General features: G+C 42.6%; 1 protein-coding gene across 2 annotated transcripts in view; it reads left to right on the top strand.

The window, feature by feature from the left end:
• Positions 1-24,787, top strand: part of MYOM2 (myomesin 2) — a 284,123-nt gene that overhangs the window by 119,325 nt on the left and 140,011 nt on the right. For both annotated transcript variants that reach the window (XM_077290059.1, XM_077290058.1), the window contains one exon: positions 23,544-23,670. In XM_077290059.1, the coding sequence (XP_077146174.1) occupies positions 23,544-23,670 (127 nt within the window). The remainder of the gene's footprint in view (positions 1-23,543; positions 23,671-24,787) is intronic.

Here is a 24,787-nt window from a genome sequence, read left to right as displayed (position 1 = left end):
TTTGAATGTGCATATGAAAAAATACTATAGTCTTTAAATTCCACTCAAATGGGAACACTTTTACTGTATGTTTTATGTATTTTGAAATGTATTCATAGGTCTGATTGACTGTACAAATTCGAAGACTAAAGCAGCGGACAACAGTGTCAATATAAAGCACTGCTTTTGATTATTACTACTTGATATTGCCAAGTGTATCTATACAGTATACTGTATGTGTATGTTTGTATGATATAAGCCATGTTCATACATTGTGTGTTTTTGTCTCCAGTAAATCTGTCCTCAATTAATGTTAATGGGGTATTTTTTGGGCCTCATTCATAAGCTCAAAAAGTATAGACTGATTAATAACCATGGCTACAATATTATTGAGCGTGTGTCGGAAATATTAGACAGGGACCACTGTGAGGGACTACAATCTGTTTACGGGGCTGCAGAATATTAGATGAGCAACGGGAAATAAATAGTATCAAACACATTTTTGAGAAGTATTTCTGCTCAATATAAAACTGTAGGCAGCTTGAAATAGCACTTGAAGTTTAATGGGATTTAGTATAATTGTGGCACTCTTTTTAGATGACAGACTGATGCATTTAGAGTTCACATGCCAGCAATACTGTAACTAGTAGATTTTAATAGTCATCAATCTGTCAGAACTCAATGAGATAATATACCATTGTACGTTCATGAAACAAATTACATCTGCAAGTGATTTGGACAAAGCAGATCTAATGGTACTTTCAGACAATTATTTTAGCGCTTACTCCATCTCCTAGTGATGAATCTTTATCTCTTCAACAGCTCTTAGCTAATGGAATGGTTTCCTTAGTTTTCAATCCTTTCAAGTTTTTCCTATAATTATGCATTATTGTAATGGTATATACTATAAATTGCAAGGGTCTGGGTTAATTTTCTACTTCTTCCCTATTTCATTTTGAAGTAAATTGAATTATAATATTATACATGATAATGTGAAGACATTCTTGTGTTACATATTGATACAAGTCACTAAATGTCTTTAAGACAGTTTTTATTCTAACACATCCTTTGTAAGACTGACATTTTCTGCCTATGCGTCTATCTATCTACAAAGAAAAAACAAAAAGCAGCAACAGGCAAAAGCATACCTGGGTGCCGTGCTCCCCAGGCAGATACCAATCCTTCAATATAGAAGATTAAAAATGGAGGCAGCACACCAGTTCAAGGTGAAAAAGTGCTATTTATTAAATAGCACTTTTTCACCTTGAACTGGTGTGCTGCCTCCATTTTTATCTATCTATCTATCTATCTATCTATCTATCTATCTATCTATCTATCTATCTATCTATCTATTGAAAAATGAATTGAGGCAATACAAGCTTTAAAAAATAGATCATATGTGCCAACCCACTGGTTACAGCCCGTAAGCATACAGTATCATATAAAATTCCCAAAAAGGTAAATGGCACACTGCATTTTAGATATCAAAATGCATGAAAACGTTCAATCAAACTATGTGTGCAATGGTCATATTCATGTCCTAGTTTGTTAAATTTCCCGCCCTAATAAAACCCATTCAAATTCAAGTTAGGTGATTTGAGTGGGATAGGCCAACACTATAATGCATTTGGTTGTCTCTGAACTGTCCCCTACAGATGTTGTAGGATGAGATAAGGATCAATCTGTTTATTCGTGAAACATCGTATCCATTAGTCCTTCTGGCAGTGTCTTAGTCCATTCTACCCATTGAAAACATAAGAATGCTCAACCAAGATGAGTTTTCATGTGTATGTGGCCATCAAAAAAGACAAAGACATTGGATGAAAAAACCTACAGCTATCAAACGTGTATATAGACACATTTAGTGTTGAGTGGATTAAAGGATATATCCAGGAAAAACAAAAAATGTGCCTAAGCACTAACAGGCAAATAGTTGCTACCTACCTCATCATCATCCGGCACAAAGTGGTCACAGACCGCTTTTGCCAGCAATTCAGCTGCCTCTGCTACCATCACGTCAACATCGTTTCAGCTCCACTCTGTTGACATTAATCTGATTGACAGCCAGATTCCCATTGCCTAACTGTCAATCAAAATGACCTCCGAAGTCATGTGACATCAGCAAAGGCAGCTGAATCCCCAGCAGGATTGGTCTGTGACTTCTCTGTGCCAGGGCAGAACAATGCTGGTCACAACATGCAGGTAACTGCCTGTTAGCGCTTAGGCACATTTTTTGTTTTTCACAAAGTCCTGGATATACCTTTTAAGGTAGCCAAACACATGAAATAATTGTTGGCTAAACTCATTGCTATTGGGATTGACCATCAATTCAATAGGTATGGCGGTCTCCCAACTCTTCCTGGCAGATAACTGAGGAAAGAAGTATCAGGCATTTTGAATTTTCAGTCCCTGCTCTTTGCTCCTATGGAACATAAATTACTGCCAAGTGTGTCTGACAACCTCTAATGCTGATGGATATCAAATGCTTCCTGTCCCAATGGAGACCACTGGAGCATCTGTACATGAGCCATAGGGGATAGAACAGTGAGTGTGTAATTTTAATTTTTTTTTACCCATTTCTTGCTAGTGCAATTTTTTCATGTTACAGTTAGACAACCCATTAAAGTTGTCTAGAATTTACTATATTATGAATCTCATATGAAGAATACCCTATTCCTGCCAGTTGCTTATGTATATTAAGAAACACTTCATAAGTACAGGTAGAACCCCAATAAAACCCATTGTAGGGGTTAACTTGAAGGAATCAAGCAAGGATTTATATACTATAAGTAACATCAGGGCTGGCTGATTGACCCCTAGTGGAAAATTGATGGGGCTTTTTGCTGTCTAACCTCTGCGACTCAGATTTACTAAAGTACTATACTGTACAAGGTAAATATTGAGGAAAAGAGTCCAAAACTCAGGTACATCTACTGGACAGATGTTGCTTCAATTCTGTTTCAGGAAAGATATATATCTTGGTACCTTGGTATCTTGGTATAGCTTGCAATTTGTTACCATCTTTTCAGTTAACCATTAAAAGGTATCAACCACTGAGGACTCTCAACTCTAAATATGTTTCAATTCTGTTTGCAGTTTTAATAACTATATTTGAAGAGCTATTTTGAATGTTTGATGCCACAGGCCTTAGTGGTGCCTTGCACACCCTTTTGTATCTGGCTGTGTTGATTACTTCTTACAGTGTTATATTAGAAATTTACAAATCAGTAAGGATTTCCAGATTTATCAGTTGGTAATAGCACTGACCAAAGACAAGGTCTGCTTTGATTCTGGCCGGTTATTCCAGGATTATTCACTATTGACAATCTGGTTATTACTTGGGTAATTGTGCACACTACGTGCCTCCTCCTCAATGTCACAACATAATGACATAGGTGTGCTTATGATTTCTGCATGTTGCATATCTCTCCTATCTTTACCTAAAAAGCACCCTATTCTTTATATACATTAAATCTTGCCAAAGTTTTATTGGTATGGTAACAGCATGTCCAAGATATGTCTCAGGACCCCACCCAAATCCTGGAAAACATGTCCATTGACGAATTATGCTTTACATTGTATCTAAGACGAAATCATTTTTTGTGTTTACTATTTTCACTTTATTGGTTAGGATTTTATATTAATGGTGGCTGTAGTGGAATATGTATATGTACGGACATATGAACAGCAGTAACTTAAGGTACCGTCACATTTAGCGACGCTGCAGCGATCTAGACAACGATGCCGATCGCTGCAGCGTCGCTGTGTGGTCGCTGGAGAGCTGTCACACAGACAGCTCTCCAGCGACCAACGATGCCGAAGTCCCCAGGTAACCAGGGTAAACATCAGGTTACTAAGCGCAGGGCCGCGCTTAGTAACCCGATGTTTACCCTGGTTACCAGTGTAAATGTAAAAAAACCCAAACACTACATACTTACATTCCAGTGTCTGTCGGGTCCCCCGGCGTTCTGCTTCCCTGCACTGTAAGCGCCGGCCGTAAAGCAGAGTGGTGACATCACCGCTGTGCCCTGCTTTACGGCCAGCCGGCGCTGACACAGTGCAGGGAAGCAGAACGCCGGGGGACGCGACAGATACCGGAATGTAAGTATGTAGTGTTTGTTTTTTTTACATTTAAACTGGTAACCAGGGTAAATATCGGGTTACTAAGCGCGGCCCTGCGCTTAGTAACCCGATGTTTACCCTGGTTACCAGTGAAGACATCGCTGAATCGGCATCACACACGCCGACTCAGCGATGTCTGCGGGAGATCCAGCAACGAAATAAGGTGCTGGCCTTCTAGCTCTGACCAACGATGTCACAGCAGGATCCTGATCGCTGCTGCGTGTCAAACACAACGATATCGCTATCCAGGACGCTGCAACGTCACGGATCACTAGCGATATCGTTGTTAAGTTGTTCAGTGTGAAGGTACCTTTAGCATCTGTTCTAGGTTGCAGCTCTTCACAAAGGTCATGACCTATGTTATCCTGAGAAAAAGACAGCCTTCCTAGTCTCACTCCAGGGGGGATGTCCTGAACACACACCTATTGGAAACATTTCACACCTTCTGACTCTTTTGAACAGACATGCCAATAGCAGCATTACACTATTTACTATGAGAAAGGTCACACAAATAGGTTCAACGAAAAATAATGTATTCATAGGTAAAATAGCCAGGATCCAGTCACAAACCAAGGATTAGAATATTAACCTGAGAAGCTGGTCTACAAATTTGACCTCCAGGTTGACTCTATAAATTAGGCCTTTACACATAGAAAGTTGTTCACAGATTGAGAGGCAGCCAAGCTGATGTGAGCCATTCCATATTCATACTCCCTACCTCAGGGAGCAGAATGCCAGACTGCAAAGTTCAGATATTTCTGCAATTTTCTCTCTTTATTTTTATAACTGTTTTGCATATTTGTATGTCACTTTTTATTTCCATATTTTGATATCTTTTATTGTAAGCACTGTATTTTTTCTATTAAAGCTTAAAACTTTAATAAGTTTGAACCTTGTATGCTCTAAAGAATCCATAGCCTTACAGTGTGTGACCCTGCTGATTGGCAGACAGTAGCAGTAGTATTTCCGGGACTCATCGCCTGTGTGTTCAGTGAGTGGTGGCAGCATTTATGAGCGGGGTGGGTGGTCTGTGTTGGGGGTGTGATTTATGCTCCCATTTCAGCATAGGACAGAGGTTGAATGCTGGACTGAGTGAGGGAAGATAGATTAACCCTTGCAGGTGCAACCCCAAGTCACGTGCTGAGAAGCGGGTACGTGACATTGGCTTATATTTATTGCCCTTTATTTTGGATGTTGTTTCATTACACTGGTCAATGCAATTTTTCTAGAAAAACATTTTAAAACATATTTTAAGTCAATTTTGGCTGCTGATTATGAATATGAACTCCGTTTTTGGCTATCACATCAGGATTTCGAGATATTTTCAATTTTTGATGAAAATGACTCCTATCTAATGTTTTATGATAAAAACACATGATTTTTGATACTACATTGTATATTTTTAATCAACGAATAACAAAGATTACAAAGTCTGTGTACAGCAAATCAAATATACTTACAGAATTAAACTATAAAATACAGTTATATGAAAAAGTTTGGACACCCCTATTAATCTTACGCTTGATGTTTTATAAAAATTGTTTTTTTTGCAACAGCTATTTCAGTTTCATATATCTAATAACTGTTGGACACAGTATTGTTTCTGCCTTGAAATAAGGTTTATTGTACTAACAGAAAATGTGCAATCTGCATTCAAACAAAATTTGACAGGTACCTAAGTATGGGCACCATTATCATTTTCTTGTTTTTAATACTCCTACCTACTTTTTACTGACTTACTAAAGCACTTTTTTTGGTTTTGCAACCTCATTGGGCTTTGAACTTCATAGCCAGGTGTATGCAATCATGAGAAAAGCTACTTAAAGTGGCCACTTGCAAGTTGTTCTCCTGTTTGAATCTCCTCTGAAGAGTGGCATCATGGGCTCCTCAAAACAACTGTCAAATGATCTGAAAACAAAGATTATTCAACATAGCTGTTCAGGGGAAGGATACAAAAAGCTGTCTCAGAGATTTAACCTGTCAATTTCCACTGTGAGGAACATAGTAAGGAAATGGAAGAACACAGGTACAGTTCTTGTTAAGGCCAGAAGTGGCAGGCCACAAAAAACATCAGAAAGGCAGAGAAGAAGAATGGTGAGATCAGTCAAGGACAATCCTCAGACCACCTCCAGAGAGCTGCAGCATCAACTTGCTGCAGATGGTGTCACTGTGCATTGGTCAACTATACAACGCACTGTGTTTTTTTGCCACCATGCATATGGAGCGCCCCCACACCGCCGCAGGGCCTAGGGGGGTACCCGGAGCCGGGCCTCTAGGTCTCAGTCCTGGGGTTGTCACGGTGGCTAGACCCGGTCCGTGGCCCTGTCTGTCAGTGGGGGACATCTGGTGAAATAAGAGGTGTTGTAACGGTGCAGTTGTGGGGTGCAGGTCGCGGTAAATAATGAGGACACCAGGTTGCAGTCTCTTTACCTCTTTACTGAAGATCTCTGAGTCCTCAGTCCAGAATACGGTTCACCAGGCTGCGCAAGTCCGGCCGGTCCAATGGCACTTCCAGAGTTCTCTTCACAGGAGGAAATCTGTGCCTTCCCCCTAGCGCTATGTGTTGTAGTCCTTCCCTGCTGTGCTTACGGAAAGTACCCCACAACTGTTGTGTCTGTTTCTGATGTTCCCTCACAACTCGACTAGATGATGTTCTGCTAATCTTCCGTCCCTCCCTGAGGTTCGGGTAGGAACGGCACCCGTTTGACGGGTAGGCCTGGAGTTCTTCCGGGACCCTAGAGACGCCCCTCTCCCGCAATTGCCTCCCAAGACTTCATAGGTGATTTGAGTTAGACAGCCCGCCTGAGACTGACTGCCCTGCCGCTGTTTGGAGTATTGCTCGAAGCTGAATGTTATTCTACTCCCTCGGCGTTCCGGCCACCGGTAGTGCACCTCAGTAGGATGTTGCTTCGGTCTTACAGCACGACTCCTACTGGTATTTCTCCTTTGCGTGATCCCGTTTCTCACTCAGCACAATCTATCTCTCTTCTAATCCTTTCTTGGGCACCGCCGCTACCCGGAGCAGGCACGGTCCCGTTACGTTCGTTCTCGTTGCCAAGCCTCTGTCAGGATCCCACCCCTGACAGAGACCCTACTGTATCTTCCCCTACAACACCCTCTGCCACAAGGTGTTGCCTGGTTCCAACCCAGTCAGCTTTCTGATCTAACTTCCTGCCTGACCCCCAGTTTACCCACTATGGTGGGGAGTGGCCTAATGAATAGCACCCTTAGCTCCCCCCGGAGGCCCGGCTGTGAAATGTATTGGTGTCTGTGATACCTGATCAGATGAACTCCTTCAGTGCCATCGGACGCACCATAGCTCCCCATAGTGGCGGAGCCACAGTACTGCAACGACCAGGACTCTGGGGCGCTGCACTCCCCCCTGGTTAAACACAGTACTCCGGGACTGGGAAGAAAACAACAATACAAGTTTAGCAAAAAGACATACAATTTTGTTGAGTGCAAATAACAATACGTATACTTGAACAAGCTTCCCTTTATGGGAGGTGAGGACACTTGAACGTTACAAACACATGGTTAAACATTAAACATTATAAATTGCAGGCTAATAATAACTCCTGTTACCCAACCGGGTATTCTACTAAGTGCAAAAATTGCTGAACAGTACTTTAACATTGCCCTTAAGGACATACACTCCGTATCCACCAAAGGCCTTCCTATAATCACATTATAAGGTAAGTTAACTTTTCATTCTCCTTCTTTAAATCTGCAGGACCGCCTGTCCTATCGGCACCAGACCTACTGCCTCTCCTGTCGGATACAGGACCGCCCCGTTCAGCCAGGGCCTACTGCCTTTTCAACTTCTATACACAGTACAGATCATAACATTACTTTCAGTTTTAGAAGCACTGAGCCATTTACGCATAGCTCCTAGGAGGACTCACTACCTAACCCCTACGGGTTCACTTTCTGTCCTCTGCAACACATTATTAACTCTTTCTTTGCAATAACTGACTTACTATGGAGGACTCAGGGTTTACCTTCTATCCCCAGTTTCTTATCAACATTATCACCTCATTGCTACTTTCTTTCTGGAAACATCATCCGCATTTCTTTACATTTAACCAATCAAATACATATAACTTTTACATGTAAGAATTATCATCACTTTCGCTCATCAAGACATTATTGCTATCCATCAATCTTAAAGCAATACGGTTCTACAAATGTAAAACATGGAGGTCCCCTTTAAGAAGGGACCAAGTCTTTAGGAGGTAGCATTTGTTCTCTAGCTACCAGTCCATACTCAGCAAAGGCTCCAGTGTGGTATCTTCACAAAGAGTCCTTTTTGAAGTAAAACCAGTAGGGAGCCCCTTTAAGAAGGTGCAAACTATTTACAAGCAGTTTGTATCATGCACTGTTCATGATTCAGCAGTTTTTATAACATTGTGGAACAAAAAAGCAAAAATGAAAGTGAAAGCAAAAATAAAAAGCAATAGGGATCCCGGGTAAACAAAGGGATCCCTTTAAGAGTTAACCCAGGACGGGTTTTAGCAGCAAAACAGCAAGGAAATAAACAGTTAACTATTTACAGTTTCAGGTTTCCGAGGCTTAGTTGGACGGCTTCCAGGGCTGCACCTGGCACTTAATCCCTCTTGGCCCGGGAAGGGTGAAGTCCAGGGTTGCACCCAGTGCTGGACAAACGCCGTTAATCCGTCTCTCATGTACGGTTAGGTCATGCACAGCGAAGGAGGTCTGCGCAGCTTGAGTAGGGGCATTTGCGGCAGCAGAGGCAGCGGATGCTGCAAGATTTGTCACTGGAACGGAGTCAGCAGCTGTGGCACCAGCAGTCACGGGAGTGGTGTCAGTCATCAGGGCAGGGTCGTCCTTCATACCTGCTTCAAATGCGGTCCCTCCGGTGCCGGTCTGCTCCGTCTGCGCTGGGGTCTGGAACGCTGGTTGCAGGGCCTTGTGCTGCGACGTTGTCATCTCTGCTTGCAGCACCTCGCTTTCCGGCAGGGCCTTGCTTTCTGGCTTCGGACCAGATGAGGCTGCCGACAGACGTCTGGCGAGGCTCCCGATGATGGTCTTCTTCCACCCGGCCTCAGTGCTCAGCTGCATCCGCCGGGGTTGGTGGATCAGCTCGTCCGCTCCGGTCTGCAGGAGGTCAGCGCCAACTGTGGAGGTCTGGCTGCGGTGCCTCTCCGGGTAGCTGGGGGAGTCCTCGGCTCCGACCCCACGCTCCGGCTCCGGGCGGCTGGCCATGGCGTCCTCCATATTGCTCGCTTCTTCTTCCTGGTCCTTTTCCCGCTCTCTTCTTCGTGGGCGGTTTCGTTTTCGTTGTCTCTGCCCACCATTAAGGATCAGGAGGCGGATCTCAGCTGCTGATGGACACGTCCTCAAGGGGCCGAGATATTTAGACTGGGCGGCCATTGTTTTTCCCGCTCTTCAGCTTGTTCACGCCCACTTCCACGCCCTTCTTCTTCTCCTGCGCTCTCCTTAGCGCTGTAATGGCGGCGGTTTTGGCGGGAACTTTTGGCGGCAAGTGGCAACACACAGTCCTTGTAATAAAGCACAGTCCAAGCACGATAAATCACAGTTCCAAGGCACACATAACCTGATTCTTCAGGCTTAAGTAGATCCTGTTCGTGACGCCAAGTTTGGAGCGCCCCCACACCGCCGCAGGGCCGAGGGGTACCCGGAGCCGGGCCTCTGGGTCTCAGTCCTGGGGTTGTCACGGTGGCTAGACCCGGTCCGTGGCCCTGTCTGTCAGTGGGGGACGTCCGGTGCAATAAGTGGTGTTGTAACGGTGCAGTTGTGGGGTGCAGGTCGCGGTAAATAATGAGGACACCAGGTTGCAGTCTCTTTACCTCTTTACTGAAGATCTCTGAGTCCTCAGTCCAGAATACGGTTCACCAGGCTGCGCAAGTCCGGCCGGTCCAATGGCACTTCCAGAGTTCTCTTCACAGGAGGAAATCTGTGCCTTCCCCCTAGCGCTATGTGTTGTAGTCCTTCCCTGCTGTGCTTACGGAAAGTACCCCACAACTGTTGTGTCTGTTTCTGATGTTCCCTCACAACTCGACTAGATGATGTTCTGCTAATCTTCCGTCCCTCCCTGAGGTTCGGGTAGGAACGGCACCCGTTTGACGGGTAGGCCTGGAGTTCTTCCGGGACCCTAGAGACGCCCCTCTCCCGCAATTGCCTCCCAAGACTTCATAGGTGATTTGAGTTAGACAGCCCGCCTGAGACTGACTGCCCTGCCGCTGTTTGGAGTATTGCTTGAAGCTGAATGTTATTCTACTCCCTCGGCGTTCCGGCCACCGGTAGTGCGCCTCAGTAGGATGTTGCTTCGGTCTTACAGCACGACTCCTACTGGTATTTCTCCTTTGCGTGATCCCGTTTCTCACTCAGCACAATCTATCTCTCTTCTAATCCTTTCTTGGGCACCGCCGCTACCCGGAGCAGGCACGGTCCCGTTACGTTCGTTCTCGTTGCCAAGCCTCTGTCAGGATCCCACCCCTGACAGAGACCCTACTGTATCTTCCCCTACAACACCCTCTGCCACAAGGTGTTGCCTGGTTCCAACCCAGTCAGCTTTCTGATCTAACTTCCTGCCTGACCCCCAGTTTACCCACTATGGTGGGGAGTGGCCTAATGAATAGCACCCTTAGCTCCCGCCGGAGGCCCGGCTGTGAAATGTATTGGTGTCTGTGATACCTGATCAGATGAACTCCTTCAGTGCCATCGGACGCACCATAGCTCCCCATAGTGGCGGAGCCACAGTACTGCAACGACCAGGACTCTGGGGCGCTGCACATAATGCCTTTTTGTATGACCAAACAACTCAATCTTGGTTTCATCAGTCCACAGGACCTTCTTCCAAAAAGAAATTGGCTTCTCCAAATGTGCTTTTGCATACCTCAGCCAACTCTGTTTGTGGCGTGCTTGCAGAAACGGCTTCTTTCGCATCACTCTCCCATACAGCTTATCCTTGTTCAAAGTGCGTTGTATAGTTGACCGATGCACAGTGACACCATCTGCATCATGATGTGATAGAGAAATTATAAGATCAGATTTGAATTCAGCACCCTCGAATTAGTCTAAAACTGTTCTTAAAGTTCATGCAAGAATTTTTTTTTTTTGTAGTCCAGTGTTATTGGATGAAATACATATAATAATATTATATTATAATAGCAGTGGAATATTAGCGCTATTGGAAATGTTAATTAAGAATTTACAGCTTTGATAATATGGATGCTCAGCTATCCTGATTTGTGCGTGGGGGATTTATGTACTGTGAGTATGGAGTTGAAATATCTCAGTCTCCTTCCCTTTCCCCATATTGTATGGGGTCTTTCCTTTCCCCCTTCCCTATTATCCCTACCCTCTATCCCTAATCTTCCCTTATGTTAAAAAGTTAATAAAAGTTATTTGAAAGAGAAATATCTCAGTCAGTAGCCACATTTCCATCGTTTAACTCTTTCTTCTTTGGATCCATTAACTGTGATATTAATAGTGTTTTATTATGATAAATGGCCTATACACCCTTTTGTTTGTAGGATGGTGTCCAATTTTGCAAATATGTTTGTAGTAATGAAAATTAAAAGGTATTCTACCAATATGATTTATGACATGTCTATATCATATGCCATACACGTTTAATAGACGTGGGTTCCTTCAATGAGATCTGTATATGTTTCAAGGAGAGATTGTCAGAATTCCCAGTCATTTGTATGATATTTCAAACCACCTCTTGAATGTCATCTGCATGCTGTGGGGCCCTAAATGTGGGTCCCCCACATCTCGTATGCATTTATAGCATGTTATGGGAACATGCCATCAGTATTTGAGAAGAGAATATCCCATACATTTTCATATAGTAAATTTCTCTATGTGTTGTAAATATTGTACACATTTATCTACAGTCCGATAGTTCCTATCTGATACCGAATTTAATGTGACCACAAGAGTTGTGGCTAGGAAAATTTGGAAACTTGAAAGTTTTGACTAACGAAGCAAATTTTTCCTAGTTCATATAATAATAGTGTTTTCCACAATCTTTAGGCATCTGACTTTTTGTGATCCAACCACTAAAGTTTTATTTTCAAATAAGTGTGGTAGAATTTTTTCTCAAATATCAGAATTCTCAGCCAACATTAATCTGCTTTTCAAAGAATTTGTGGAGACACGTTCACTCAATTTTGATTACTGAATACAATAATGAAATATAGCCTGTTATCTCACACTAAGTATTGAAGTCCACAAGAAACCTGGTCTCACTATAAATATATTTTATGTAAAATCCTTAGATTTTTCTATTCTGTAGAATGCCATGCTATAGTGACTAAAGAATACATGTGAGTGCACAGAAGCATGATAAGCTCCACCACTATTTGCTGGAATTAAAGGATGATTTTGGTATTATTAAGACAGTAAATTCACAAATAAGATATCACTCATTGTGAGAGCTCCCACAGTAAATGAATTGTGTAAATGGTATTTGTTCATAATTGCTGCAATTGTTTACAAGCTCATTATAGTATCATAAAAGTACCACTGAACCAGCATGTTATTATTGATTATATTTCTCTTTCATGGTTTCAAATGAAGTGATTGTAAGAATTAGGCAGAATGCAATAGTTACATTGTTTTTAAATCATCAGAATCTAAAAATATGATCTTTTCCTGACTTGACTTAGGGCCAATACTTTATGGATTTCTAGTAGCTAATAATTATGATCTTTTGATCACGATTCATCCCTTTAAATGATAAAATGTCCAAGACTACCTGATACGATTAATTTAACATGCACATATCTCTAAATATATCCAGGAGTGTTGAGAGGGGGATATGAATAGTTATTTTCTAGATTTTTTTTTATCTTTAAAATTCAATTTTACAAAAACCCCAAAAACCTCCAGGGATGGATATATAGTTGAAACTAGAAGTTTACATACACTATTTAAAAAGAAACATACGCATGTTTTTCTCAATATTTGACATGAAATCAGAATAAACCTTCCCTTTTTAGGTCAATTAGGATTAGCATAATTATTAATATTTGACAAATGCCAGAATAATGAGAGAGAGAATATTTAAGGCATTTTTATTACTTACTGCAAAGTCAAAAGTTTACATACACTAAGATTACTATGCCTTTTAACAATTCTGGACTGCCTATATGATGATGTCATGTGTTATGACCCCAATGGCGAGGGTCTCAGAGGAACGTGGAAGTCTGCAGAATACAAAAATCCAGCTCATAGGGCAGTGGTAACTGGGTTGACCATATATCTACTCCTAACGCCAACACTAGAAGTAGCCGGGGATCATTCCTACGTTGATTCTAGATGACACGCGCCAGCCGGAGAATCTAGCTACCCCTAGTAGAGGAAAACAAAGACCTTTCTTGCCTCCAGAGAAGGGGACCCCAAAGCTGGATAGAAGCCCCCCACAAATAATGACGGTGAGGTAAGAGGAAATGACAAACACAGAAATGAACCAGGTTCAGCACAGAGAGGCCCGCTTACTGATAGCAGAATAAAGAAAGGTAACTTATATGGTCAACAAAAACCCTATCAAAATCCACACTGGAAATTCAAGAACCCCCGAACCGTCTAACGGTCCGGGGGGAGAACACCAGCCCCCTAGAGCTTCCAGCAAAGGTCAGGATATAGATTTGGAACAAGCTGGACAAAAATACAAAACCAAAACAAATAGCAAAAAGCAAAAGGCAGACTTAGCTGATATAACTGGAACCAGGATCAGTAGACAAGAGCACAGCAGACTAGCTCTGATAACTACGTTGCCAGGCATTGAACTGAAGGTCCAGGGAGCTTATATAGCAACACCCCTAACTAACGACCCAGGTGCGGATAAAAGGAATGACAGAAAAACCAGAGTCAAAAAACTAGTAACCACTAGAGGGAGCAAAAAGCAAATTCACAACAGTACCCCCCCCTTAGTGAGGGGTCACCGAACCCTCACCACGACCACCAGGGTGATCAGGATGAGCGGCATGAAAGGCACGAACTAAATCGGCCGCATGAACATCAGAGGCGACCACCCAGGAATTATCCTCCTGACCATAGCCCTTCCACTTGACTAGGTACTGAAGCCTCCGCCTGGAGAGGCGAGAATCCAAGATCTTCTCCACCACGTACTCCAACTCGCCCTCAACCAACACCGGAGCAGGAGGCTCAGCAGAAGGAACTACAGGCACAATGTACCGCTGCAACAAGGACCTATGAAATACATTGTGAATAGCAAACGACACAGGAAGATCCAGACGAAAAGATACAGGATTAAGGATTTCCAATATCTTGTAAGGCCCAATAAAACGAGGTTTAAATTTGGGAGAGGAGACCTTCATAGGAACAAAGCGGGAAGAAAGCCACACCAAATCCCCAACGCGTAGTCGGGGACCCACACCGCGGCGGCGGTTGGCAAAGCGCTGAGCCTTCTCCTGTGACAACTTCAAGTTGTCCACCACATGATTCCAGATCTGCTGCAACCTATCCACCACAGAATCCACCCCAGGACAGTCAGAAGGCTCCACATGACCCGAAGAAAAGCGAGGATGGAAACCAGAGTTGCAGAAAAAAGGCGAAACCAAGGTGGCGGAACTAGCCCGATTATTAAGGGCAAACTCAGCCAACGGCAAGAATGTCACCCAATCGTCCTGATCAGCAGAGACAAAACACCTCAAATAAGCCTCCAAAGTCTGATTGGTTCGCTCCGTCTGTCCATTAGTCTGAGGATGGAAAGCAGACGAAAACGACAAATCAATGCCCATCCTACTACAAAAGGATCGCCAGAACCTGGAAACGAACTGGGATCCTCTGTCTGACACAATATTCTCAGGGATGCCGTGCAAACGAACCACGTTCTGGAAAAACACAGGAACCAGATCGGAAGAGGAAGGCAGCTTAGGCAAAGGAACCAAATGGACCATCTTGGAGAAGCGATCACATATCACCCAGATAACGGACATGCCCTGAGATAGCGGAAGATCAGAAATGAAATCCATGGAGATATGTGTCCAAGGTCTCTTCGGGACAGGCAAGGGCAAGAGCAAACCGCTGGCACGAGAACAGCAAGGCTTAGCTCGAGCACAAGTCCCACAGGACTGCACAAATGACCGCACATCCCTTGACAAGGAAGGCCACCAAAAGGACCTGGCCACCAGATCTCTGGTGCCAAAAATTCCCGGGTGACCTGCCAACACCGAGGAATGAACCTCGGAAATGACTCTGCTGGTCCACTTATCCGGGACAAACAGTCTGTCAGGTGGACAAGACTCAGGCCTATCAGCCTGAAATCTCTGCAACACACGTCGCAGATCCGGAGAAATAGCTGACAAGATAACTCCATCTTTAAGAATACCAACAGGATCAGCGACTCCAGGAGCATCAGGCACAAAGCTCCTAGAAAGAGCATCGGCCTTCACATTCTTTGAACCTGGTAAATACGAGACAACAAAATCAAAGCGGGAGAAAAACAATGACCAGCGGGCCTGTCTCGGATTAAGGCGTTTAGCAGACTCGAGATACATCAGATTTTTGTGATCAGTCAAGACCACCACACGATGCTTAGCACCCTCGAGCCAATGACGCCACTCCTCAAATGCCCATTTCATGGCCAACAACTCCCGATTGCCCACATCATAATTTCGCTCGGCAGGCGAAAACTTCCTAGAGAAAAAGGCACAAGGCTTCATAACAGAGCAACCAGGGCCTCTCTGCGACAAAACGGCCCCTGCCCCAATCTCCGAAGCATCCACCTCAACCTGAAAGGGAAGTGAGACGTCAGGCTGGCACAAAACAGGCGCCGAAGTAAACCGGCGTTTCAACTCCTGGAAAGCCTCCACGGCAGCAGGAGCCCAGTTAGCTACATCGGAGCCCTTCTTGGTCATATCCGTCAAAGGTTTCACAATGCTAGAAAAATTAGCGATAAAACGACGGTAGAAGTTAGCGAAGCCCAAGAACTTCTGAAGACTCTTAACTGACGAGGGCTGAGTCCAATCAAGAATAGCTCGGACCTTGACTGGGTCCATCTCCACAGCAGAAGGGGAAAAAATGAACCCCAAAAAGGGAACCTTCTGTACACCAAAGAGACACTTTGAGCCCTTGACAAACAAAGAATTTTCACGCAAAATTTTAAAGACCAACCTGACCTGCTCCACATGCGAATCCCAATTATCAGAAAAAACCAAAATATCATCCAGATAAACAATCAAAAATTTATCCAGATACTTCCGGAAAATGTCATGCATAAAGGACTGAAAAACTGAAGGCGCATTGGAGAGCCCAAAAGGCATCACCAAGTACTCAAAATGACCTTCGGGCGTATTGAATGCGGTTTTCCATTCATCACCTTGCTTAATGCGCACAAGGTTGTACGCACCACGAAGGTCTATCTTGGTGAACCACTTGGCACCCTTAATCCGGGCAAACAAGTCAGACAACAGCGGTAAAGGATACTGAAATTTGACAGTGATCTTATTTAAAAGCCGATAATCAATACAAGGTCTCAAAGATCCGTCCTTTTTTGCCACAAAAAAGAATCCCGCACCAAGAGGGGAAGAAGACGGACGAATATGTCCTTTTTCCAGAGACTCCTTGATATATGAACGCATAGCGGTATGTTCAGGTACCGACAGATTAAACAGTCTTCCCTTAGGAAATTTACTGCCTGGGATCAAATCTATAGCACAGTCACAGTCCCTATGAGGAGGCAGTGCACTGGACTCAGACTCACTGAAGACATCCTGATAATCAGACAAATACTCCGGAACTTCCGAAGGCGTAGAAGAAGCAATAGACACAGGCAGGGAATCCTCATGAATACCACGACAGCCCCAACTTGAGACTGACATAGCCTTCCAGTCCAGGACTGGATTATGGGTCTGTAACCATGGCAGCCCTAAAACGACCAAATCATGCATTTTATGTAAAACCAGGAAACGTATCACCTCGCGGTGTTCAGGAGTCATGCACATGGTAACCTGTGTCCAATACTGCGGTTTATTTGCTGCCAATGGTGTAGCATCAATACCCCTAAGAGGAATAGGATTTTCTAATGGTTCAAGAGTAAATCCACAGCGCTTAGCAAATGAGAGATCCATGAGACTCAGGGCAGCACCTGAATCTACAAACGCCATGACAGGATAAGATGACAGTGAGCAAATCAAAGTTACAGACAGAATAAATTTAGGTTGCAAATTACCAACGGTGACAGGACTAACAACCTTAGCTATACGTTTAGAGCATGCTGAGATAACATGTGTAGAATCACCACAGTAGTAGCACAAGCCATTCCGGCGTCTATGAACTTTCCGCTCATTTCTAGTCAGGATTCTATCACATTGCATCAAATCAGGTGTCTGTTCAGACAACACCATGAGGGAATCTGCGGTTTTTCTATCACATTGCACCGAATTAGGTGTCTGTTCAGACAACACCATGAGGGAATTTGCGGTTTTGCGCTCCCGCAACCGCCGGTCAATTTGAATAGCCAGTGCCATAGTATCATTCAGACCTGTGGGAATGGGAAAACCCACCATAACATTCTTAATGGCTTCAGAAAGGCCATTTCTAAAATTAGCGGCCAGTGCACACTCGTTCCAATGTGTCAGCACGGACCATTTCCGAAATTTTTGGCAATACACTTCAGCCTCGTCCTGCCCCTGAGACATAGACAGCAAGGCCTTTTCTGCCTGAATCTCAAGATTGGGTTCCTCATAAAGTAAACCGAGCGCCAGAAAAAACGCATCAAGATCAGCCAATGCCGGATCTCCTGGCGCCAGCGAAAAAGCCCAATCCTGAGGGTCGCCCCGTAAGAACGAAATAACAATTTTTACTTGCTGAGCAGAATCTCCTGATGAACAGGGTCTCAGGGACAAAAACAATTTACAATTATTCACGAAATTCCTAAACTTAAACCTGTCTCCGGAAAACAGTTCAGGAATCGGTATTTTAGGTTCTGACCTAGGATTTCTGATAACATAGTCTTGTATGCCCTGCACACGAGTAGCCAGCTGGTCCACACTTGTAATCAAGGTCTGGACATTCATGTCTGCAGCAAGCATAGCCACTCTGAGGTAAAGGGGAAGGAGAAAAAAAAAACTCAGAATCTTCTTTCTTATAATCCCTCTTCTGCAATGCATTAAACATTTAATACGGGCCTGGCAAACTGTTATGACCCCAATGGCGAGGGTCTCAGAGGAACGTGGAAGTCTGCAGAATACAAAAATCCAGCTCATAGGGCAGTGGTAACTGGGTTGACCATATATCTACTCCTAACGCCAACACTAGAAGTAGCCGGGGATCATTCCTACGTTGATTCTAGATGACACGCGCCAGCCGGAGAATCTAGCTACCCCTAGTAGAGGAAAACAAAGACCTTTCTTGCCTCCAGAGAAGGGGACCCCAAAGCTGGATAGAAGCCCCCCACAAATAATGACGGTGAGGTAAGAGGAAATGACAAACACAGAAATGAACCAGGTTCAGCACAGAGAGGCCCGCTTACTGATAGCAGAATAAAGAAAGGTAACTTATATGGTCAACAAAAACCCTATCAAAATCCACACTGGAAATTCAAGAACCCCCGAACCGTCTAACGGTCCGGGGGGAGAACACCAGCCCCCTAGAGCTTCCAGCAAAGGTCAGGATATAGATTTGGAACAAGCTGGACAAAAATACAAAACCAAAACAAATAGCAAAAAGCAAAAGGCAGACTTAGCTGATATAACTGGAACCAGGATCAGTAGACAAGAGCACAGCAGACTAGCTCTGATAACTACGTTGCCAGGCATTGAACTGAAGGTCCAGGGAGCTTATATAGCAACACCCCTAACTAACGACCCAGGTGCGGATAAAAGGAATGACAGAAAAACCAGAGTCAAAAAACTAGTAACCACTAGAGGGAGCAAAAAGCAAATTCACAACAGTCATGTGTTTGGCAACATCTGAATTAATTAGAGACACATCTGTGGATGTAATTTAATGCACACCTGAAACACACTTTTTCTTTGTGTAGCATCATGGGAAAGTCTAAAGAAAGCAGCCAAGATATCAGGAAGAGAATTGTGGACTTGCGTAAGTCTGGCTCATCCTTAGGTGCAATTTCAAGATACCTGATGGTGCCTCGTTCATCTGTACAAACAATTATATGCAAGTACAAACAAGGTGGTAATGTCCAGCCATCATAACGATGAACTTGCTTTGCTCCGACATGTGCATATCAACCCAAGGACAAAAGACCTTGTGAAGATGATGGCGGAAGCTGGTAAGATTGTGTCAATATCCACAGTGAAACAAGTACTATATCAACATGGGCTGAAAGCCACTCTGCCAGGAAGAAGCCATTACTCCAAAAGAAACATAAAAAAGACAGATTAATGTTTGCAAATGCACACAGAAACACAGACCTTAAGTTTTGGAGATGTCCTGTGGTCTGATGAAACTAAAATTGAACTTTTTGGGCATAATGACCATCGTTACGTTTGGAGCAAAAAGGAGAAGCTTGGAAGCCTAAGAACACCGAACTGTGCAACAAGGAGGTGGCAGCATCATGTTGTGGGATTGTTTTGCTGCAGGAGGGACTGGTGCACTTCACAAAATAGATAACATCATGAGAAAAGAAGATTATGTGGCAATACTGAAGCAACATCTCAAGACATCAGTCAGGAAGTTAAAGCTTGGGCGGAAATGGGTCTTCCAAATGGACAATGACCCAAAGCATACTGTCAAAATGGTAACAAAGTGGCTTAAGGATAATAAAGTCAATGTTTTGGAGTGGCCGTCACAAAACCCTGATCTCAATCCTATTGAAAATTTATGGGCAAAGCTGAAAAGGCAGGTGCGAGCAAGGTGACCTACAAACCTGGATCAGTTACACCAGTTTTGTCAGGAGGAACGGGCCCAAATTCCGATCAACTACTGTGAGAAGCTTCTGGAAGGATATCCCAAACATTTGACCTAAGTCATTCAGTTTAAGGGCAATGGTACCAAATACTAATGAAATGTATATAAACTTTTGACTTCGTAGTAAGTAATATAAATGCCTTGAAACATTCTCTCATAATTCTGGCACTTGGCAAATATTAATAATTATGGTAATCCTAATTGACCAAAAACGGTAAAGGTTTATTCTGATTGCATGTCATATATTGAGAAACAGTATACTATAGGAAATGTGGATTAAATCCGTGCTGCCGCAATAATGATGAGGTTCCAGTTGATAGTAGAATTAAAACAGTGGTTTATTCAACGCGTTTCAGGGCTCCTATGGCCCCTTCTTCAGGAATTACCACATACACATTTCCTATAGTATACTGCTTCATATGGTCGGTGACCGGCCTGTGGATCTGCGGCAGCCAAAATCTTCACATGCCTGCTTTCAGTTTCATCAGGTGAGCAATTTTCTTGGTGATTCCTCTATTCTTTTTGTGAGATAAGACCCTATTTGCACTTTGTGTCTCCCTTTTGCTTTCAAATATATTGAGAAAAGCATACATATGTGTCTTTTTATACATAGTGTAAGTAAACTTCTGGTTTCAACTGTAGATCTCAATGCTGTTAAGTGTGTGTGTACATTAGGAATAATTATATGACTTCTGTTCTGCATTTTTCATTTGGTTACCCTCTGCAGGCTCTCTCTATTCTTTAGTTGTCCTTGAGCTAGTGGGTGGAGTCCAGCGTCTGAAATGTCTCCCATACACAGTACACACAAAAAGATTAGCAATTCCTGTTGTGTTGTATCTATGCAGCACATGTTCAGAAGCAGCATGGAGGGCATTGGACAATAGTATAAAGTTTTGCAGTTGTAAATCCAGTAATGGGGTGAGAAAAAAATCCTAGTAGAAAGCAGCAGCGCTGCCTATGCTTTCTATGCACTTGGTTATTCTTTTCCCAACTCTGCTCCTCTTGCTTCTTTTTCTCTCTCCTTTCCTGAGATATAAATATAATAACAAAACTTCATGGTAATATTCCAAAATTAGCCATAAGATGGCACTACAGCAAAATGACTGGCAAAATTGCATTAACCTGAGGTAAAACCAGAAACATATATAAATAAATAGATAAAACATGTGCAAATGTGTAATCTATAATCTCATAATAGACCCCTATAGTTGCTAGAAGTGTGCAAATAAAGCAAATCATGAGAAAAAAATGTGCAAAAAAAGTGATAAGGTTTATTCCTTTCAGTGTGCTGCGGCGCCAGGCGTCCCTACGTTCGTTTCGGCAGTGATTGCCTTCTTCCGGGGGAGTGTCTTAAAAGTCTAAGCTAGCATCTATATATAAGTGTGTGACCAATGAAAAGATGTATCAAAAACTGCTTACAGGTGTGCCGGTTAATGCGGCACATGCGGACACTCACCGAACCTGTCGCCCCCATCCGCCAGAGCGTCACAGAGACATCCCGGTCATGTGACCCGAAACCACGCCAACATATCACGCGAGCGCGATCCAGGTAGCAGACCGCTACATCACCAATGAGACGCATCGGATATGTAAGAGAGGGGAAAGCGAGCCTGCGTGCGCACACCGGACTGCACTCAACTTAGAGCAAGGACCAGCAAACAAAAATAATGTGTAGAGAAACTGGGTAACTGTTATGACCCATATTAATAGAGTCTGTATATACAAAGATGATCAGGTCATATTAAAAGTTACAATGCATAGTATATATAACAAAAGCATATGCTGAATGAATAAAAAATGTTTAAAATGACAATACTCAGTGAATATATGAATAATAATATTATTACATAAAACAATAACCAAATATATTAGAAATAACAATACATAATATATATATATATATAAATAAAACATAAACAAAAATAGTTGAGGTATAATTAAAGTGACAGTGCACAATAAATGTATGGAAACACTGCTACATAAGGCAATGCTAAAAACTGCTTATTAAAGTGACAGTGCTAAAAACAGATATATAAGTATATATATAATAAAAAATACACATATATATAATATTTGTGCATACTTGAATAAAAGAAAAAAACAGACAAAAAGTAACAAAACAAATAAATTATATATATGTATACATATGTAGATTGAATAGATGATGATTCACTGAATAAGAAGTAAGTTTATGTAACAATAGATCCATGAAATAGCTGGCCTGATAAATTAAGACCTCGATAAAATAATGTGATAAAATACAATACATAGAATATAAAATAAGTAAAATTATATATATATAATATATATACATACAATATATGGAACTGGAGATCAGAGAAATGGAGCATAATTTAAATTTTCATTAAGGCCTGATGGTTGTTTGCGTACTCTACAACCATCAGGAAATAATGATAATAATGAAAATTTACATTTTGCTTGAGGGTTCTGCGCAGAATCTTAGTTGTTCCCAGCATTGCTATTCAGATGTTGCTCCTGGGATCTGTTGTAGCCATTTTCCCAAGTTAGGGGGTCACTGCTCCAAGTGTATCACCACTGGAATCACTGTTGCCTTCACAACAGTAATATATATATATATAACAGTTTTTCTTTAAACCTATCTAGGTAGCATTATTCCCTTTAGTAACAGAAATATTCTGATATTGCAGAGAAAAGATATATGAAGATCAGATTTTCTCCTATTGCCCTCTGAATATGGTATCAGATTACCATAATAGCAGCTTATATTCTGTGAAGTAGATACAAGAAGACATAAAACAACCTACAATTGTTGACTGCATCATTGGTGTCTTATTATAGGGGAAATCTAATTATGCAATTAATCAGTGTATTTGTGTAGGCGTAATAAGGAAAACATTCTGTAGGTATGTTGTTGAACAGGAAAAACTGTCTGATCTTAAATTATGTGTGTTTAATATACATAAACCAGCACAATGGAAATCTCTAGAAAGAAATGTCTTATGTTTGGAATATTTTCAGCTTTGATGTCGACATAAAGTCCTGTCCAAGTCTTGTCTTTTATAAAGTTCCACATCAGGCATCCTTTTATTGAATCTCTTTATCAAATCTCTTTAAGTACTTTAGAATGAATAATACATTACTGTTTTGAGTCATATTTGTTGAAAACACCTTGAGGAGGAAGACAAAGAAACTTATGGGCTTCATTAGGAATCTTATTTGATTTTTCCGCTGCCATCCTCAATTCAGTGTTCTTTGAATACAAAACCTTGTAAGAATAATGATGACAAACATTTCTTTGTTCCCCGACTTGAGCGTAGATGGTTTTGAAATCTGCTCCCAAGGAAATCTGTAGCCTATTGAAGTATTGTACTTTGCTGCACATTTCTTCAGTAAATCCCATTAGCTTTATGAAACTCATGACTCATTGGATGATAAGGGGTATATTGCAAAATCACTACATTTTTATAGAGCATTTTACTTTTAAGGCTGTATAAGTATTCCCCTGATTCTGTGACTTCTCTCTTACGTTATTCTTATTCATATCCAAACTTCTTTCCAATTATTGCCTACAGGTCGAGAGCCTAGAAGAAGGAGCATTTTATGAATATAAAATTATTGCAAGTAACCTTGCTGGCCTCGGTCTTCCTTCTGAACCTAGTGAGCACTTTAAGTGTGAGGCTTGGACATTTCCTGAGCCAGGTGAGTCACATGTTTTATAGTATGGAGTCTTTGGGATGCAAAACATTGAATCATTTGAGCCTTTAGGAAGATGTAGACTTTATGTAGAAAGATTGGTCAGTTTTTACTGTCGAGAGAGCTTCAGGAGTTTACTGAATTGTGAATTGTAAACAAGTCTATGTATATCTTTGTAATACAGCTATCACTTGACAAATTAAAAAATCCGGTTACAAAACAAATTAGCCATAGTCTAAGGGTACCGTCACACAGTCACACTTTGATCGCTACGACGGCACGATCCGTGACGTCGCAGCGATCGTATGAGTATCGCTCCAGCGTCGTAGACTGCAGTCACACGTTGCAATCACGGCGCTGGAGCGATGCCGAAGTCCCCGGGTAACCAGGGTAAACATCGGGTAACTAAGCGCAGGGCCGCGCTTAGTAACCCGATGTTTACCCTGGTTACCAGCGTAAAAGTAAAAAAACAAACAAACAGTACATACTCACATTCCGCTGTCTGTCCTCCGGCGTCTCAGCTTCTCTGCACTGTGTAAGCACAGCGGCCGGAAAGCACAGCGGTGACGTCTGACGTCAGACGTCACCGCTGTGCTCGCTTTCTGGCTGGCCGCCGCTCACAGTGCAGAGAAGCTGAGACGCCGGAGGACAGACAGCGGAATGTGAGTATGTACTGTTTGTTTTTTTTTTACTTTTACGCTGGTAACCAGGGTAAACATCGGGTTACTAAGCGCGGCCCTGCGCTTAGTTACCCGATGTTTACCCTGGTTACAAGCGAACGCATCGCTGGATCGCTGTCACACACAACGATCCAGCGATGTCAGCGGGAGATCCAGCGACAAAAGAAAGTTCCATACGATCTGCTACGACGTACGATTCTCAGCAGGATCCCTGATCGCTGCTGCGTGTCAGACACAGCGATATCGTATGGATATCGCTGGAACGTCACGGATCGTATGGTCGTAGCGATCAAAGTGTGACTGTGTGACGGTACCCTAAGGGATCTTTAACAAGCAGATAAACTGATTTAATTTTAAAATAGCAATTATCTCAAGGGTGTTTTCTGTGAATGATCATTTGTTCCCCTTCCTCTAATACATGCTGTATTACTGTTTGTAACACG

Source organism: Ranitomeya variabilis, chromosome 2 (genome assembly GCF_051348905.1).
Source record: "Ranitomeya variabilis isolate aRanVar5 chromosome 2, aRanVar5.hap1, whole genome shotgun sequence".
NCBI classification, from domain to species: domain Eukaryota; kingdom Metazoa; phylum Chordata; class Amphibia; order Anura; family Dendrobatidae; genus Ranitomeya; species Ranitomeya variabilis.
The sequence above is the reverse complement of the archived record's forward strand: the minus strand, read 5'-3'. Positions and strand labels throughout refer to the sequence as shown.